The following is a 20,928-nucleotide window of genomic DNA, read 5'->3' on the forward strand; positions in this document are numbered from 1 at the left end:
ACCTATGGTTCCAAATTATGAGAGAGTACGTATTTCGTCGTAAATCTAAACGTTAATACCATTATCTTTTGAAAGAATGACGATAGTATTTCTTACTTTTCAACAAAGTTCAAAGTCCTTTCAACAGCTAAAGTTATTGAAGGACGGATCATTCTGATTAAAATACAGATCCTTATTATCACTATGTGTGATGAGAGGATCTGAGAAAACCCCATTAAAGTGTCATGTCCAGTTGACCTTGTGAAAGGATCAATCTAGTTGCTTTTTTTCAAAATTCTTAGTGAATTTCAGGGGATGAAATAGTTTGAAAAAAGCTGTCAGAATCGAAAAGACGACTTACAGGATCAGGCAGGATCGGGCAGACACCGGCAGAATCGGGCAGAAACGGGCAGGATTATGTTCGTATACATAGTCATCTCGCCCAAAGAGCACAACAAAGGTAATTGTATATATATATATACTGGGGCGAAATGGCATTTTCAATTGAAGAAGCAAGATGTAGAAACTGCATTTGATCTGAAGTACACGTGGTATAAAGGCATCGAACATGACCTCTAATGGGATGTTGTCAGATCCTGTTTATAAGGATCTGTGTGTTAACCAGATTGAGCACGGCTCCTCCTCTCTGTGTGCCTATTCTTGCGCGTGTCAATGTATGTTTTCGATGGCTGCGCGGTATAATCGTGTCATCCGGGGATAGTGGAAACTTCTGCCGTTTTCATAATAGTGCTAGATCAATGAAACATGCCGTCAAATACACCAATCAGCATACCCTACCCGGTCACATGATACAGTTAACACGGAAACCAGTCGTCCCTTTATGCTAAGAGGTGCAAAAGAAACACATCGATGTTGTAATATAATTTATTCACTAAATTAACAGCTATTAACACATCTTGTAAAATAATTACTGGATTCTAATTCTATATGTAAGATCGGGACATCAACCATTGAAGAATCTCTACAGCATCATTCATAACTAATGTAAATATATCTAAAATTTAATCTATGCTCTTAAATTTTATAGTAATATGATAGGAAAGAATCTTCAACCTTTCTTTTAAGACTTTAAAACTTTTCGTGGAAGTGTTTGTTACCAAAATATACTATATTATACAGGATATCTATTAGATATATCTAAATATATTGTTTTATTACAAGAATTAAAAACAAAACACTAAAATTAGCCTTTCTTATTTTTTATAAGGTATGAAAAATATTTACAGAACTGTATGATTCTCACAAATGTTTGCAAAGAAAATTTGTTTATGACTCGACATTTTTGGGGGATTGAATTATATACATTTCATTGTACGATTCTATTATTTTTTTAAGGGTATGGTTTGGTTTATTTAGTTTTACGTCCTATTAAGAGCCAGGGTCATGTAAGGACGTGCCAGGTTTGTTGGTGGAGGAAAGCCGGAATACTCGGGAAAAATCACCGACCAGCGGTCAGTACCTGGCAACTGCCCCACATGGGATTCGAACCCGCATCCCAGAGGTGGAGGGCTTGTGGTAATATGTCGGGACATCTGAACCACTCGGCCACCGCGGCCCCTATTTTTTAAGGGAATATTTTTCAAAATCAGTGTTTATATTCTGATGTCACGATAACGTCGAGTTTTCGTATCATCCTCGAGTTTTTATAGCAGTATTAAAACTGGTCATTCAAAAATAATAACCAATAATTACATCGATATCCTACTTAGTAATCAAAACACAAAACATCTGCTGGAAAGGAATTGAAAACAACCGCTCAACAACCGCTCACTATATACATATCATCTTACAGATAAAAATGTCTAATTTTTTTATCGGTGTTTAAATAGGAAAAAAAAACCAATCGCTTACTACAAGTTTACATTTGATTCTTGTCCTTGTAATCATTATATTTGTGATTAGAATACTCGCAAAGTAATAACGAGCTTTCATCATTTTGAATTTGGCTTGTCATTAGATTACGATTATAGTGGCATGCTGCGCGTATGGATTTCTTATGAGTATTGATAAATTACAGAGTATGTTTCAGTTGTACAAGAAGCAAATGTGACACCGGTCTTGAATAAAAAGATATTGCACACAATAAATCGATTAATATAATTGGGACTTGAGTTTACATCCCCTACACATAAATGCTGCTTAATGTGAATGTCACGTGAATTTGGGAAAACAAAGATAATCTCGAGTGTAGGAGGACAACCTACTGTTTCCAAGACAACACAAACGACCTGAAGAATCTGACTACGCCAAAATGTTAAACTTAACATATGGTTAATACTGCAAACCAATTCTTTTTTGCGGTTGTTTCAATTTTTGTAAACATTTTAATTCCGTATTTCATTTATAACGTGAAAGATGCGAAGTTTAATTGCATGCAAAAATAGATTGGTATATAATATAATGAAGCGCAAAAACTAATCGTAAGGTAAATATCTCACAAAGAAGACAAAAATATTGAATGTATTCTTCGACGTTCTTTTCACACGAGGTTTTCATGGCATCTTGGCACTAGTGATTTTCCTTTGTATGCATATTTCATACAGAAACAGACACTGTTGAATATAATAGGATTTCATGTTTTGTCTATCCTTCTGATGCATTAATTGGCCTCGCGAAATAGAGTAACCGGAGATTGCTTTTATTCATCCAAAATTGCTTTCATCCATTCCTTGGTTTCACTTTTAATCGAATTGGTGTGGATGGTACGGTAAGTCCCATGTCCTTCAATTTTATAGGTATCTGAAGAAATAAAAAAAAACCAATAATGAAGTGAACTCTACATTTTATGAAATAGGATTTAACAATATATCGCATTTCACGAAGGCTTAAAATATTCTTTCCCAAACATCTATATGAAGCAGAATTGCACTGGGTCGATCAGGTAGCTCAATCGTTAGTGGACTCGACTAGTATTCGGAGGTCTCGGATTTGAACTTAGGTTCATTTTCTCCTCTCTTATAAGCGCGTCATGTTGAAATATCTGTCAAAAAATGACGTTCGTACACCAGTGACAAAAAATACAATTATATCTTTCATTCACATTTCGACACGTTTCTCATCAAATTACTTTTAAAAGCAATGAGATATTTAAATTTATTTGGCGCTATACACATGGTTGGAACACATGGTTGGAACAGACTTGGAACTTATTGAATTATATAACAGCTGATCCAGATTTCGCGGGAAGAAACTGTTTAAATTTACGGAGCGCAACAAAAAATGAGTCCTACAATGACGTCGTCTGTATCCGGGTATCTATGCGATATTTCAATCAAACATGTTCATGTTCCAATTATATTAATTTGAGTTGGATTGTTAGGAATGACTTGATTTTCAAAATTTGAAATTAGGATATTAAAGATATATATTTTACCGAATGACCAAATTAGTGCCTTGATTTCATTCACCGTTAATGTATAAATACGCGTCAAAAGTGATGTTCATACAGAAATGAACATCAGATTCGTTGGTAAGGAACGCATAAAGGAAATGTAAATAAAAGTTAACTCCCTTTTGGGTAGGTATCCATTTTGACGTCATTACTTTGTGAGCGAAATTTACGTCGTTTTCTTCGAAAAATATGACGATACGCAAACACATGACGTCACAATCAATACCTACCCACCAACAGATAACTCTGTAATATGCAAATACAGAATAATGATTTAAAAATTGAAATAAAACAGGTTATGGAAATGATACTCATCATTTCTTCGTTGAAACACAAACCTCGGTGTCGATAGCCTGTACGAACTTGACTTTACGAAGGACATGCGTCACTGCTATCTTTGCTTCCATCATGGCGAGACGCATCCCGATACACATCCTAGGACCGTGACCAAATGGCAAGAAGTTGATATTATTCTGGTTCGGTTTGAAGTCGATAAACCTAACAAAACGAAAACCAAAATTGTGTAAGATTATGGCATGTTGTAACATAGTGAAATGTAAAATAACGATACACGAGTTACCTTTCTTTATCATGCTATTGTCGATCAATACAAAAAACAGACTATTAAAATAAAACGAAACGAAAAGTGACGTGGTAAGTTTTGTGGGTGAAGGTTGTTACAATTTCAATTCATTTACTCTATTTACTTCAACAAAAATATGAGATATTAAAATTAAATGACCATCAATAACATCTTAATTTAACCGTCTTTTTATACATGACGGATGACATTCCCCCACACACATTTTTTTTATTGAAATATGCATTGGAAATAACAAGATATATTCCTTTCATAAAAAGGACTTTCACACATGTTCCATATTTCATAATTTTATTTTATTTATCTTTTATTTTTATTTTATTTTGTATGACATATTAAGGTGTTAGGACACATTATCACTTGCCCACCACCTCTTGGTTTCGAGTTAGATACCGGCGTGGGGCAGTAGTAAGGTGTTGAGCGTAGGTCGATGGTTTATCTCCAGATACTCCAGATTATTTTCCCCTTCTTAATTTGGCACGACTTTACTAGCGTGACTAGCGCATGACAAAAGTTATTGACAAAGCGTTTAACAAAACAAACAAAGTCTAGAAGACATTGCTACTATTTCCACCCATTTAATGGCTATACATGTACAAACCTTTCGGGTTTGAAGTGCGTCGGGTCTGGGTAGGTTTCAGGATCCTGATGAAGTGCTCGTATAGGGATCACCACTGCGGACCCTTTCGGGATTGTCACACCGTTAATCTCAACAGTTTTGGTGGCCTCACGGTCTATTCTAAACAAAAATAATCAAATTAAATTTTTCCGTGATCAACAAGCTATTCCATTGATATTGTAGCAGTACCAATATACTTTACTCATCGCGAATTACATTGTAATGGCACAAAGAGAACCTGTGGTTGTTTTTCGGTATAATTTGAATAGGTATTTCATGTTTAATTCATGTATTGATTTTAAACCGATTTAAGGTTAAAATTATTCCCTTTCATCACGAAACGTAATCACGTTTAATGAATTGTTACGAAGATATTTGATAATCCTCTGACAGGTACTCTCATTTTATATCAACAGCAATGTCACGCACTATAAGCTATGGATGAATGCATCTTACCTTATTGGTTATTAAACAATCGTGGATGATTAGTAATCGATTTTTCGATAAAAACTACCAATGAAGGATGATGCATTATGAGTGATTTTAGGTCTTGTACAAAATGTATATGCACTCCAATGCAAAACAAACTTTAGTGTATAAGATACAGATATAACATATGGCAAGTAAATGCCATTGAAACAGGTTTCATTTTAAAGTTCATACATAAAATATGATATCTTCAGAAATACTTATTATCTGGATGAAATTTTGTGTTAAAACGAAAATAGTCCATCACAAATGTTTGTGAATTTTAATACCTTGCGAGAGCAGGATATAGTCGCAATGTTTCATTCAGAACAAGTTCCATATATTTCAGTCGACTAATGTTGTCATAGGTAGGTTCCTCCTGGAAAAATAACAGACAAAATACTTTCAAGGACTTTTCAATGCATTTTGTCATTTTCAAGGCCTCATTGAAATCAAAATTAGACTAAATCAATACAAAAATCAAATGTTCTGTCTACATGTATCAACCCTAATAGAAAGTTTCTCTGATAACCTTCGTCGAGCTTCGTACTGACGGACAAATTTTTCATTTTCCACTCGGTTACGAATATACCTTATGTACGGACATTTATTTGAAACATATAATATTATATAAGGTTTTAGTTACCGTAATGACATGTAGGGCGTTAGAATTGTACCTGCTGTCCCTATTGCGTGATCGTAAAAGGCGACTAAATTTATGATCTTATCTTTTCTCTTCTTCCTAACTGACTTTATATTTCCTAATGCCTCCCTTGGCACCGCCTCACTTTTGGCCTTGAGTTGAGCGTTCGCCCCTGTTAGTAATGCTATGGATTCTGTCCCCTAGCCAAGACACACCAAAGTATATAAAAGTGGTAGTTTCTGCTCCTGCTTAGCGCTCAGCATGGAGGGAGTTGGACGACTTGTTCGCCCGTTGCCAGTATAATGTGACCGGGTGGGGTATGTTGCTTGTTGACTTCGGCGGCATGCTTCAGTGATATAGCACCATAAAAAGGGCAACAGTTCCACTTTACAAGAAGACACAACACGAACATACCACAGTCTCCCAAAACACGCAAATCGCACTTCACACACGCTACACACTGCATACATGGGAGGCCGTCTTTACACGACTCTGACTGTTTATAGGACGCTAAAAACAAGTTACCGTAATACAATATTATATGTTTGCATTAGCCTTTTGACCAAACTTACTTCTCCCAGTTGCTCGACGATTTCGTCATAAACCCTATCCTGAACTTCCGGGTTACACATCAACTCGTAGGCACTGAAACTTAACAAACTTGCGGTAGTTTCGTATCCCGCGAGGAAAAACAGGAACGACTGTCCAATGATCTCGTCTGTGGTAAGAGCTGAAAAGAACAGCATACAAATCTACATTCCACATCAAAATAGTATTTATATTCTTAAAGCTCTTTTAGACAACCAAAACACTTTTCAAAAAAGCAGTTTTCCAATATGTACTCATGTTCAAAGCACGGTTCGTTGGGATATACTCACTTCGGCTTTCACTATGACAAAAAAATACGCAAGAGACATTTACTAAAAGGATAATTATAAAATATTTTATAAAGCGAATGAAAAAACCATTTGTGGAGCCATATGTTTGTAGTCTCTGAACTTGAAAACATTTCCCGCCATATTGAAGCCATCTGTTCCGGGATTCAAACAATTGACGTTAGAAAAACAAAGGTTTATTTTATCGGGACACAAAATTAAAACGAAATGGTCGGTCAAAATGTTAATATAAGGAATGATATTTCTGTTGTTTACTGTTGTGTAAACTGCATTATTTGTATTTATAAAGATATTTCAACCTGACGTGCTAGCACGAGTCATTAAAACTATCTGTACAGAAAATGCAGTTTACACACTGTAAACAACAACAAAATAAAAATAATTCCTTAAATAACCGTTCTCTACTGCGGGCCTTACTTTTCTTCTCAGCTTTTTCATTTGCGTTAGCATCAGACATCTCAAGCGAGGCATTCAACATCAGCTGTAGTAAATCAGTTCGATTCTGAAAATTAAAATTTCACTCAAAAAAGCGCAAAGAGATCTTACTGATATATTGCAGATCTCAAATAACGCAAAGCATATCTCCTTCCTTTTTGGTTGCATTTTCTGAATGTGTGAAATGATTTATTATCTGGAACTCGGACTATTGTAACCAGTGTAGATCGCGAAAATCAATCACCTTGAAAATGTTATGGGTACTTGCAATCTAATTAAAATACAGATACTTATTATCATTACGTTTGATAAGAGGATGTGAGAAAACCCGTTAGGGATCATGTCCAGGTGACCTTTGGAAATGGCCAATCAAATTGCTGCCTGCAACATCTTGAGTGTTAATTTCAGGAGACGAAGTAGTTTAAAAAGGCCATTTAGGATTATTTCCGTGTATGTAGTCATCTCGCCCAAATAGCATTACAAAACTAATTGTATATGTATACTGGGACGAATTATCGTTTTCAATTGATGTAGTTATGTGTAGAAAATGTATTTAATCTGGAGAACATTTGGTATAAAGGTCATCCGAACATGACCCCTTTTGGAATGTTGCTAGATGCTCTATTGAACAGAGTGGTTATATGAATCTGAATCTTAATCAGATTGTGGTATGGAAAAGCTCAATTAAGTCGCTGTTAAAATAAATTTTTCAGTGAAACAGTAATCAACAAAGATTATCAATTAAAACGAAATAGAAGGATTAACTCAATAGTTACATAAACATACCGACGGGTTTCTTCTTCTTTCTTCAATCATAGCTCGGACTTCTCTCTCGAAGAATTCCATAGAATCTCGGGGGTAGAAGCATATCTTCAGGTATTTTAGAAGCTGCATCATCCAATCACCAAATATCGCTACAATAATAAATAAAACTGTACTCAACAGTGCACAGTTAAACATGGTTATAACGAACTTCTGGAGACCAACGAAATCACTTCGTTATAAACATAGTTAAACACATATTACATGTATTATTGGGAAATTTTCGCGGTTTGGACTGTAACCGAGAGAGTTGAATCTTAGTGGTTTTGAAATTTCGCGATTTAACTATTTGGGTATGCGAGTAAGTATCCATTATGACGTCATTATTTTCTGAGTGAAACTCTGAAAAAAATGACGTTCACTCACAAATGCATGACGTTATTATTAATACTTAGCCGCAAGGACAGCTAACTTTGTAGCATGCAAACACAGAACACTTAGGAAAAAAGTTTCTCACCTACTAAGAAAACCGGTATAGGAACCGCTGCGTTGTTAAATATCTTTTTCATGTGTCCAATTAGTCCAATTTCGAGGTTTTTCTGAGAATCGACGTCCAATCCAAAGGCTGTCATCGAAATAACATCTATTGTAAACGCTCCATAGTAACTGAGAACAATTAAATTAACAACTGCTAAGATATTATATAAAGCAGAAAGTTTAAGATAAACCCAAATAGAAGGAAGGAAGGAAGGAAGGCAAGGAAGGAAGGAAGGAAGGCAAGAAAAAGGAAGGAAGGAAGAAGGAAGAAGGAAGGAAGGAAGGAAGGAAGGCAAGAAGGAAGGAAGGAAGGAAGGAAGGAAGGAAGGAAGGGGGTGACAACAATGATCAAGGAAGTAGATTTCTGTTGTTTTCATAACACTTCATTAGTTTAACCGTGCGAACATTGGTTGAAGAGACCCTTTCAGGGGATGGTGTTTAACGGTATCGTGTATATATATATTTAATATTTAATGACGTCGTCACTTACTCCTTAATAGCTATGCTTTCGTCACTCTCTGTACATTTCAGTAAATTAACTGCCAGGTTCCGTGCACACTTGTTAATATCACCAGTCATCTATAGAAAGGAAAGATAACCCCTGTCTACTTAATATAATTCATAAAGGTATTAAATATGTTAAATATAAAATTATCGCCGAGTGTTCCCGTGAATGAAATTAAACTAAGCATTTAAAACATTACAATTAATTATGTTCAAAGAAAATAAAATCAAATAAAAATTGTTTGCCAAGCTGTTTGTTTGTTATTGTTAATTGGTTTGCATTTTTTATTTAGTTTCGTTACTTTCGTAATCATAGCAATAAACACGACAATAAATATCGCGCATATTTACTGTTTTACATTTAAGATTTTTAGAGACATTTCGCGAACAAAAGCGTTTCGAAAGAAATAAAGTGCATTACAATATAAAATGATGTTTATCTTACCATTTTGAGCTTTGCAGAACTAAAAGTTGGATTCATAATCGAACGGACCCGCTTCCAGTCTGTATCTTTAAGAAAGAATATGCCTTTATCCAGTGGAGATGGCGAGGTATCGAGCAACTTAAAACAAACAAAAAGTTATACAGTAAAAAATACATCAATGGACCTGAAGTTAATCATGGACGTAAACGATAAAATTACTTGATTAGCTGTATTTTTCATTATGACGATTCAAGACGAGCTTTTCATATGTTATTCATTATTAAAGATGCTCCACTGATGACATGTGGTATTTTTTCTCTATCAAAGACATGAACAGACGAATTAGTATTTTTCTTTGGTGACAAAAGTTACTTTCTTTACACCATTACCACCATTGAAAAGTTTGAGCTTGTAACTTTACTTCATGATCAAAATATTAAAAATAATAAATGGCATCCCGAAAAAAAAATCCATGGCACTATGTCCTATATGGAATGAGTAACAAACGACGAGTATCATTTATCCTCTATTGGCGGTGAAACATCTTTAAAAATTGCCAACATTTTGGCAAAATAAACTTACTTTTCTGCTGGTGAAGTTTGAGAAATCTTTTATAAGAACAGTCTTTAGTATCTCTTGATCTTTAACAGTTATGTTCTGCATGCATCCAAATGACCACCTGATAAATAAAAAAAGACCATATGATGACAAAACTAAGCAATTGATGGTTACTATACTTTAAACCACTTTATTTCCGCCAGACCAACATTTTCGTGTAATTTCATAAGAGAAAAATTCCAATGTTACGCGAATAATTGTATTAACTTAAAAATGAATGCACAGATGTCAGGAAAAGCACATGATTGCGAAATCATATTTTTGGGAACATGTTTAAAACGACGACGAAGATGCAGAATATTGCAGTTTTGAGGGCAGAGTTTGGCAACACACACAGGTTTTTGGCTTTATTTTGTTTAATTGTCTTTTTCGGATACATGAATTGATTTCCTGGTGTGTTATATATTTCCTTATGTGTTATAGTGAGGTCTCTCATGCTATGGCAATGCAATGTGTGTGTTGAAATTTATAGATTTGTTGTAATATTAGATTAAAAGCGTCACTATATATTTAGATATGGTGACATTGTTCATTCAAATTCTTCTTAAAGATTTTTTTTGTGACACAGCTGAGGATACCTTATGTGGTTTACAGTAACGAAGTAAATATAAATTCAATACTCATGATCGTTTAATCTTAAGACTTTTTGGATTGTTTCAGAAAACCATGTTTTGTAAAGCCTTCAAATCTAATAGATCAATTATTTGTAAAGCCTTCAAATCTAATAGATCAATTATTTCCGAAGATTATGTCTAGATAACCTTGTACATTGTATATGTATAAAATCGAGTGGAGAATGTTTAAGTGTTCTGGAAAATGCGTATCTAGACATTCAAATGCTAGATTAACACACGTACGCAAACGTCGAAGAAAATCAAATCTTTTTCCCGAAGTTATATCACTTCAGAATATTTATTGTCTGATGGTAAAGAAAATAGTAATTGGGTAACAGGCAACATGCCTATATACGCCCTCTCCTTTCCGAAGTTATATAAGAAACGATCACAGAAAACTTTTAACATTTTTTACGCTCATTTTGATATTTATATGACTTTTTAACAGTTGTAGCTGTCTAAATTAAGTTAATTATGGTTTACTAACAAGATTGCACCAAAACGGATGATATTATAACAACAGATTGGAGCAATACTCACACGAATACATCTCCGTATTCTTTCAGCCATTTCTTCTCCATATCAGTCGTTCCCTGGAACATGATAAGTAAGCATGCGAATGAAATAATACACAGTACAAGAATCAGCTAGCTACATATCAGTCGTTTCCTGGAATATGATAAGTAAGCATGTGAATAAAACGATACACAGTAAAAAAAATCAGCCAACACTATATTAAAACCACATGCTTTTTAAGACCACTTTATCCCTTGAATTCAGCCACTTAATTAGTTTTAGCCTAATATTAACAGAATTTAGCCATTTAATAAGTTTTTAGCATAATATTTACAGAATTTAACCATTTTACAGTTTTAAAGTAATATTAACAAAATTTTACCATTTATTAAGATTTAACCTTATATATACAGAAAATGATTTTTAATGTTTGGATCAAGATATACATCATATTCATATAAAATCATTTGTCTGAATAAAAAAAATGTTCTGCAAGAATGGTTAATATATCCAAATGATTCAGAAACCTCTTACAGACTTACGTGACATTTTCCCCATCAGGTGAATATTATATAAGAAAAAGGGTTAAATATTCAAATGTTACTGCTAAATTGATGTAAACACAAGAAGGTACTATGTTTATTTCATAATCACGTCTCGCCTGTTGTTCTTATAACAAAATTATCATAGGTAATTTTTTGTTTATACAAGAATATCTTAAAGGCACACTATCTTTCAGGAGCAAAAAATTAAAGCTTGATTAATAACATTAATAACATAAGAAACATCTAATTAGTCGCCTAAGATTAAGTAACAATACCAAAAACATTGCATTAATTCCTGCGAAATATATAATAACTGTGGAGATTCATTTCGCTGTTTTTCCGTCTGGCACAATGATTGTCAACTACCGGGCGGTATTTAGGACGACGACGGGAAATATTAGCCGACCCGTGTTATGGAAATTAACATTTTATTAATTTTAATTTTTCAGGAGATGATGATGATTGTTGTACTTACGGTAAATTAATAACTTTTGCGACTTTATCAAAATTATCGATCTCGTTTTTCATTCCCGTTTAAAAAAATGAAAGCCGTTTCGGAAAGGTAGTGGGCCTTTAAGCTAATTTCTTCTAAACCAGATGTCGGAATTAGCGAACTGTCAAGAATCTAAAATATGGCTGAGGCTATGTCAGCACAACGTCAGCTGTGTGTTAAGGATTTCTACTACCGAGCATGCATTTTAGAATAATTACTCTGTGTGAACAAGCAATGCTAAATAATAATGAAAATGTGTTTGTGTAATAAATCAAAAATGCTGCATACGCTGAATGTAATGTTTTTAAATACACATCCTGATATAGGTACATTACATGGGAGATTAATAGAATCTTAGGTCTGTCAAGTAGAAAATGATATCTCGATCCGAATGAAAAATTTGGCTTGTCAACTCTAGGCCGACCAAAATTTTACACGAGGGTTGTGATATCCCTTTCCACCTTGACCCAAATCTTGTTCTCCCATACTTTAACGAATCATTTTGAAAATGCAGTTATATAGAAACATTTCGAAAACGCCGGCATGAAAGAACGGTGGCAATGCACCAAAATGAATGACATCGTCAACAATAGTCGCCATATGTAATAATGACGTCATGATATTGTCTGTCCTTTCCATACCCTGCTTAAAGACTAATATAATCTTACATGGGTCTGATAAGTGGACAGGGATATCTCTACCCGAGTGAAAGGTTTTGGCCGTCAACCCGAGGCTTGCCGAGTTTTGACGGACAAAATCTTTCATGATGGTTGAGATATCCCAGTCTACATGACGGATCCATGTTTGATTCTTTTTCTCCCATACTTCGTATGGAAAAAAAGGAAATTATCGCTGCTTTCCAGCTTTTTCCTCGCGCCATCATCGCAGGGACGCTTTTATGCGTCAAAACTGACGACATCATAAACAATGCACGACGAGCGGCTACGCCGCATGTATTGATGACGTCAGGTTGTCTACCGCGTGTGAGTTGTCTTACATCCCCGCTGTGTCATCTTTTTCCTAGCAACCACAGGATTACCCTATCAGGTATGGAATAATACGCACTGGTTTTTCTTTAGGAATTTAAATTGCAATGTCTTAACTGCATCTGGTTACAAAAGATGATTTATGCATACGTATACGACATGAAGAAGCAGTGGTATGTTTAAATGTTTTTGAATGGCACATGTACTTGGTTTAAAATACAATGTTAAACAATTAAAAGTTCCACACACTTCAATTTAATATAAATTATGTATTTAGTCATTAGATCATTATTTTCATTCATCGGTTATACAATATGGTAGGATATATGTATGCACATTTTTTTTCTCTATCAAAAACAGGAGCAGACGAATTCGTATACTTAACACTTTAACAACCATTAAAACGTTTGAGCTTCTCATTTTACTTCAAAATAAAAATATTAGAAATAATTATTTGCATCCCTAAAAAATCCATTCTACTCTGTCTTATAGGGAATGAAGTTCTGATTGCACAAGCATCGAAACCACAAAAATCATCTTAATTATCATCTTAATCTTCAATTAATGTTTGTGTTCCTTAGATTTACATATACACCATTAATTGATTAACATCAATTAGTGTTCCAAAAAATGTTTTAACACCAGTATGAAAATGGATAGATGGTGTTTGTAATACGTGTCATAGCAAGGAGCATAAAAATGACATGATCTAAGGTTAATGAGATAACCCACAAGAGACAATAAACATATTTTGGAATGAAAAATATGTTATCTTCTTCGAAACCAGTTTTAGTTACAACTACCAGATTTACTGTGTTATAGACAAGCCAATGTCAATACCACATACAGCGACAGAGAAATTAGAGAGTGAGACTATCCTGTTCAGTTGAATTGTAATAAACATCCTGGGAATTACTTACGTCATTTAGGTCAATCTTTCTACGGGATTGACCCTTATCACCAACGGATTCACAAGTATACTGGCGAGGGGTTACCGAGTGTTTTGCCAATACGCGATGTACTTGTGTTGTGTCTTCTTGCGATAGAAGGACTTTTATTTACAGCCCTGACGTCCAGAAGCACATCATACCAAGGTACATTTGTAATTTGATAGTGTTGCCTTACTGACGATTCCACAAAGAAGCTGCGAGTGAGTGTTTCTAAAGTGTAGTCGCGCTGATTTGTTGATCATTTAAGTGTTGAACTGCATTTACTTGTCAATTATTCATGAATGAGTACAGAAGCAAACTGGAAAACGACAAATTAACACGAACCGCCCTATTTCATGCTAATATATAAGGATAATTGTTACTTTTTGCATTATGTGACAGATATTTTAAATGACGCGCGATAGAAATTGTATAATAGACTATCCATGTTGACGTTGGCACCGTCATTTTGACGTTGGAATCAGTACCCATGTATTCATACGCATTGGTTAATTGTTCATCTAAGAAAGAAAACTTTTCATAAAAGTAACTTCATATAGATAAAACGCATTGAAAATGTAAATATCTACATGTGTTAGAAAATTATAATAATTTTTTTGCTATTTTGCATTCATAACGAATGAACAATTTATTATCATCGACGGAACAGTAATTCACCAGCCAACTTACGTGATAGCGGAAACAACAATTGTGATGTTGCCATGATAATGACATTAAAATAGGCGGATAAAAGTTCACGAGCTGAACAACGTAAACTCATATGGTAAAGTTATAGGTGTACAGTAAAATGTAATTATACGCTTTAATCTACCACACTATGTACCATGTTTTTTTTTATTATGAAAAGGATACAAATGTCCTTTATCTCAATAAAATAGTTTTTTTTTTAAAGAGACAATTCACTCAGGCTAATTCTTTTACATAACAAAGAAGCAAAATATGGCATAAATGTATTATTCTACATTTCTTATGAAACATTTACCATAAAGTATTGACAAATTCCACGTCGTTATTTAGTATTTTAATTTTATTTAATTTTAATACAACTCGTTTATCAATACAATTAAGCAGGTGCAATATGTACGCTGTACTCATACTCGAGCCAAAGTCACGCACGTTAAACAAATGAACTACATAACCACTGAGAAGGTGATAAAATAATTTTTAGGTAAGACAATGCACCTAATAAGGTAAACACACTACTGTCAGAGCGATTTGAGCAGTTCTAGATAAAAGTTGCATTACTCTACGAGCAAGGGACAGGGTTCGGCATACAAGATGTTCGACCACAACGTGTAATGGCGGACAGCGAGCGAGTTTGAACATTTCACACGCATTTCATAACCATGGGCTTTTCTGGCATTTCACAGTAAAACCGACTGATCAAATTTCCATTAGAACAGGTTTTTTTTTCGATATATGTACAATTTTAATGTTCTTTTAGACTGAATTGTCCCTTTAAATAATGTTGACTTCGATATTGAGATAATTCTTAAAGTTTTTGATACTTTGATCATAAAGCGCATTGACATACTATATGGTACTACAGAAAATTAAAATACCTGAAACATGTGAATCAAGCTCCGACTAAATAACTAATTTTAGATTTTCTCGTCCGACTCCAGATATTTATGTATAGTTACCCCTTTTATAAGTTCCCACATATTTCCGATAATGGGTAGTGGAGGCGGTCCTCGAAGTCCGTATCTGCGAGCGAGATGACATTTCCATTTCTGATATCTGCAATAAAGGGAGTATAGAAAAAAATAATTTAATTTTGCTTGTAACAACAATTTTCATTGGCTTAAAAATTACTTTCTCAGCTCATATAAGAAAGAAAATGGCGTCGAAATGTGTAATGTTGTTTCCGATAGGCTGAAATAACGGCGTAATCATTTCAAAGACGAAAGGGTCCCAAAATGAATTTTAAATATTGAAAAGATTATCTTTATTAAATTGCTTTGCGGTTTAATTAAAGTACACTAAGGTTTTTGTATTATATTTCCATAACATACAAAATATATAATACTTAAATAAAAGTAGAAAATACACAAATGTATAATACGGGTCATACAAAGGTCAAGTATACAAAAAAGACACCTGATCTGGCCCCACTTTCTCGAAACAAACTTAAGTCAAAAACGAATTTCATTAAAAAATTACTTGGTAAGTTATATAAGAAAAAGATTTTGACTTATGTCAGAGCTTTTTGTTTCGAGAAATCAGGGTTTGGTGTATCGATACAAACTAACGACTATATATATATGTCGAATTGTCCTAAAATACGAAGGGACCTGATATTGACTTAATCGATGTTTTAAATTCGAAAATGAGTGTTTGGAAGGATCTAGATTCTGTCTCGATATACAACATATTCTATAAAGGTGGTAGTTTCCGCTCCTGATTAGCACTATTAACAGCCAAGGGTTCCACTACTACAAGTAACATAAATATACCACAGCCTCTCACAACACACCTACATTCACACTTCTATTCACAGCACATTGCACTTAATGTGAAAACGACATAAAATCATATCGTAGTTTCTACCTGTGTTGTTATTTATTTGAATAAAGTTTGGTTTGTTTGTTTGTTTGTTGATATGATTAACGTCCTATTAACAGCCAGGGTCATTGAAGGCCGGCCTCCCATGCATGCAGTATATGGCGTGTGTAAAGTGGATGTGCACGATTTGGGAGACTGTAGAATGTTCGAATTGTTTTGCGTCCCTTGTGATCTATAACAAATAAAAAAATGTATATGTGTGATGAAATGTTTTCCAAAACGAATATCTATTAAACATGATGTACTTGTATGTTAGAAATTCTAGTTATTCGGTTGCTTGTGCTCAATGACCTTGTGCTTAATGTACAGCTAAGGTCAAATCTAATGACGGCCTCCCTGTATGTAGTGGGTGATATTTGTCGACAAGTATATATTACACTTGATGCTCCACCGCTGACAATTGGTATTTTTTTCACTATCAAAAACAGGAACAGACGATTTCAGATTTTTCTTCAGTGACAAAAGTTACTTACTTTACACCATTACCACCATTGAAAAGTTTGAGCTTCTTATTTCACTTCAAGTTGAAAATATAAAAAATGATTAATTGCATCCCAAAAAAAATCCGTGGCACTATATTCTATATGAAATGAAGTATTGATTGCTTATGCACCAAAGGCAAAATAAATTATATTATTTTTTTGTGTTAATTAGACATATATATATATACAAGATTAAACACCAATTATTTTGTTCTAATGATGAATGCCATTTTTGCTCTGTCGGCGGTTGAGCATCTTTAAATCAATGATAGTGTTTCCCACAGGAAAAAAAAGGGCATGGTGCTGGGTTTTGAAAAGGGCACCTTGACCGCGATAAATAACCATCAGAGGGGCACAAAGGTTATATCGACAACTTCCAATACAAGGGGAAATCTTTAAAACTGTCTTGTTGTTTATTTAATTCTTGTTCAACTTAATATCATTTAAATGCTTTAAACTCTCTGTGTTGCTAAGTAATATTAGGACATCTATTTAATTATTCTGAGTGAAAAAATGATTTTGAAAATTGTAATCTGATATGATCATGACTATAATTGACGATTCACAATAAAGATCTAAATTTCATTTATATTAATTTAAAGAATGGGAAAATTCAAAATGTATTCCTTTATTTCAATCCAATTACCTTTATTTTAATATATATCTTTATTTAAATATCAAAAATACTGTATTGATTTGAATCAATGAATGAGGAAAGTTCAGAAATTGGGATCCATAGAGCTTAAGGTTAAGTAAAAAGAAAAAACCAAAAATAACCAGCAATTTTGTTATTCAGAATGATAAAAATCAATTATTGTATGGTAAAAACAAAGAATGCCATCGTTTTGATACTTCTATATGTTAAATGAAATTCGAGGATAATGTGAGGAAGCAAAAACTAAAAGTATCATCGTATTGATACTACATGAAATTCGGGGATTTTATCATCAAGATGGAATTTCGTTCCACGTATGTGTATAGAGCGATTTCATTCAAAGACACACATGAATGCATCTGTTAAGTACGACACTATAAGTTATAAAGCACGAGTAATAAAAACGATATATCTTGTTAGATGGTGTTTCTATTCACTTTATGAAATACAAGAACTGTCTGACTCTCAGCTGGAATGTTCAAGCGATACAAAATAGGTCTATCTTTAGTTAGCTTACAAATACAGCCCACCTGGAGGTCAGGGTGACTGTAAATCGATCCGATCTAGTGGCTTTGCGTACTTGCGTATCAATATAAAAATTATTTTGTTTACATTAACTATCGTAAATAGCCAGCAGTACCTTAAAAATCAATTCTATGAACAATTTTATAAGACATAAGACATTTAAGCATCGCACGTTTTAAATATATAATTGATATTAGATAATTGGGTAGAGAGACTTAGAGATAAACTTGAGAGTAAATATTGTAACGGGAGGGATGGTAAATTTATTATTACACGTTCAAAATATATAAAGGATATTGGAAAATTGTTTAGTCAGGCTTAGAAATAATTAAAATTCTGAGGGTAAATATAATGTGGTAAAGCACAATATCACCATAAATTGATAGATGTATGATATATTAATATATCCATCGATAATTTTACACTATAAAACATTATTTTCACACTTTCAAAACAATCGATTCATATTAGATAGTTGGGTAGACTGACCTAAAAGTAAATATAATTCTAAGAGTTCTACATTTTAATATAATATAATGTAAATAATGGTTGATAGATTTCTATATACTCGCACATATCTAGCGACGAGTTTATACCATAAAAATAATCATTACACGTTCAAAATATATAATTGATATTGAATAACTGGGTCGACAGACTTTGTTATAATTCTGAGGGTAAATTTAATGTAATATAACACAATATATAAACATATAAATAAATGCATTGATATACTTACATACATCCGGCGATAAGTATAGTACCGGCCAATACGCTTGTGGATACCCAGTCAGTCAGAGTCAACTCCATAACTACTACCAGTCTGACCTTGATGCAATAGATAAACGATTTCCTCGCGATGTATATAGATATACGTATATATATATATATAAGTGTATGTATGTGTTAAGCTGTTAGGGTGCCACCTATCAAAAGCCCAGTTTAGTGTGTGGGAAGAATCACGTGGCTTTTATTGAACAATTACAGCAGACTCGGTTCATTAACGTTTTGCCTCGATATATTGACATCTAAGGCTACTAACTACCATTTCCAATTAATGTATGAATTTTATATGGAAAATGTAAACGCAATGATATTTTAAAGTGTAATCGATTTATCATACAGCTTGACGTTCTTATTGTTGGAAAACGAAATGAAACCATCGGTATACTGTTTAGCACTTTAAAGTCGTGGGGTCAATAATTCGCGGTTTCCTATATGAGAAATATTCGAGAAGGGTAAAATTCGTGGTTTACCGTTCCATACAAGAGATGGATGTATGAAAAATGCTATTCTTAGTTATTTATTTCTGAATAGTTCGCTGATGTTTGAAATGATCAGATTATAAAGAAAACGTGAATGAAGCGAAAATAAATAATATAATAAACATATTTTCCTTCGTTACAGGAAACAGATGATCAACACTGATATATAATTCATAAAGAAAGGATCCTAAATGAGTATTTATTTCATATTAGAACGTGCCGTGTCGACAATGAGACGACACCATTTTCTGTCTAGGCGTCTTTAATTACAATACTCCAGCTAATTTCATAAAAATATGATAATTTAGGTTAAGATTTTTACGACATAGCTATAACACACCATATTTCGATAAATATGATCAATTAAATACACAGGCATACTGTCTTTAGGTAACTGAAAAGAGCAAACATGTCAATTAAGATCAAAACCTATAAAACTGAAGTTCTTTATGTAAAATTGACTTCAATTTTGAGTCATTTTTAGGTATATTTCAGGCCGATATTTGTTCTAGTCAAATTAAACTGCAGCTTGTGTAATGAATAGGAATAACTCTCAAAATATCAACTCACAAAATTTAGTTCTATCGTATGCTACAGCACACCAGCCATTCTTTTCACCACATCTTGCCTACCAGGGTACAGACGACTGAACTATATACGTCCTTATAAGGCGTCATAACATGTTTACTGTTTTCTTTGTGAATTCATACATTGTGTTAATTGTTCCCTGTGAAACACTTAGTTTTCTCTCTAGAGAAGTGTCGACGGAATTCGGTAATCACAATCACAAGGTACTGTGAAATTTCATGCAGTTTAAATGTTCCTAATTTAGCGTTTTCTGAACTGAAGCAATGACAATGCATACATATGAAATTTGATCATTTCATTGGATATACTGTTTTTGTAATATGACGTCAGTTATTCCATGAAAACAGACTTGACCCTGAATAAAATAACAATTATATCGAGCTTCATTTAAACATGTACGACCATGGTTTATGAAAACAAAGGTCATACTTTATCCAAAACCATACTTTATCATAGGTATTACTTTATCCAATGTCATACTTTATCAAAAGTCATATTTTAACAAAGATTATACTTTATCCAAGGTAATGCTTTACACAAGTTTATACTTTATCCAAAGTCATACTTTATCCAAGGTAATGCTTTATCCAAGGTAATACTTTATCCAATGTTATGCTTTATCCAAGGTAATGCTTTATCCAATGTTATTCTTTATCCAAGGTAATGCTTTATCCAAGTTTATACTTTATCCAAGGTAATGTTTTATCCAAGGTAATACTTTATCCAAGGTAATTCTTTATCCAAGTTTATACTTTATCAAATGTTATACTTTATCCAAAGTCATACTTTATCCAAGTTTATACTTTATCAAATGTTATACTTTATCCAAGGTAATGCTTTATCCAA

At 33.5% G+C, this 20,928-nt stretch overlaps 1 protein-coding gene across 1 annotated transcript; it reads right to left on the reverse strand.

The window, feature by feature from the left end:
• Positions 1–707: 707 nt before the first annotated feature.
• Positions 708–19,051, reverse strand: LOC138311007 (cytochrome P450 3A29-like). The gene is made up of 14 exons (XM_069252436.1): positions 18,969–19,051; positions 15,646–15,742; positions 11,053–11,105; positions 9,863–9,959; positions 9,302–9,418; positions 8,843–8,931; positions 8,333–8,481; positions 7,840–7,967; positions 7,036–7,120; positions 6,295–6,452; positions 5,370–5,458; positions 4,594–4,731; positions 3,730–3,889; positions 708–2,739 (listed from the first exon to the last, which is right to left on the reverse strand). Exons 1-14 carry the CDS (start codon positions 19,037–19,039, stop codon positions 2,659–2,661), a joined length of 1,512 nt encoding a protein of 503 aa, XP_069108537.1. The 5' UTR covers positions 19,040–19,051; the 3' UTR covers positions 708–2,658.
• Between the last annotated feature and the right edge of the window lie 1,877 nt (positions 19,052–20,928).

Source organism: Argopecten irradians, chromosome 16 (assembly GCF_041381155.1).
Source record: "Argopecten irradians isolate NY chromosome 16, Ai_NY, whole genome shotgun sequence".
NCBI classification, from domain to species: Eukaryota; Metazoa; Mollusca; class Bivalvia; order Pectinida; family Pectinidae; genus Argopecten; species Argopecten irradians.

What these genes read in the sequence shown, in the direction of transcription:
- LOC138311007 (XM_069252436.1), bottom strand. Translation starts at nt 19,039, where the DNA reads ATGGAGTTGACTCTGACTGACTGGGTATCCACAAGCGTATTGGCCGGT. An exon ending in TGTGGGAACTTATAAAAGGG is followed by an intron (nt 11,106 to 15,645) that starts GTAACTATACAT and finishes ATCATGTTCCAG; the next exon opens with GGAACGACTGATATGGAGAA. An exon ending in GAATACGGAGATGTATTCGT is followed by an intron (nt 9,960 to 11,052) that starts GTGAGTATTGCT and finishes TTTATTTATCAG; the next exon opens with GTGGTCATTTGGATGCATGC.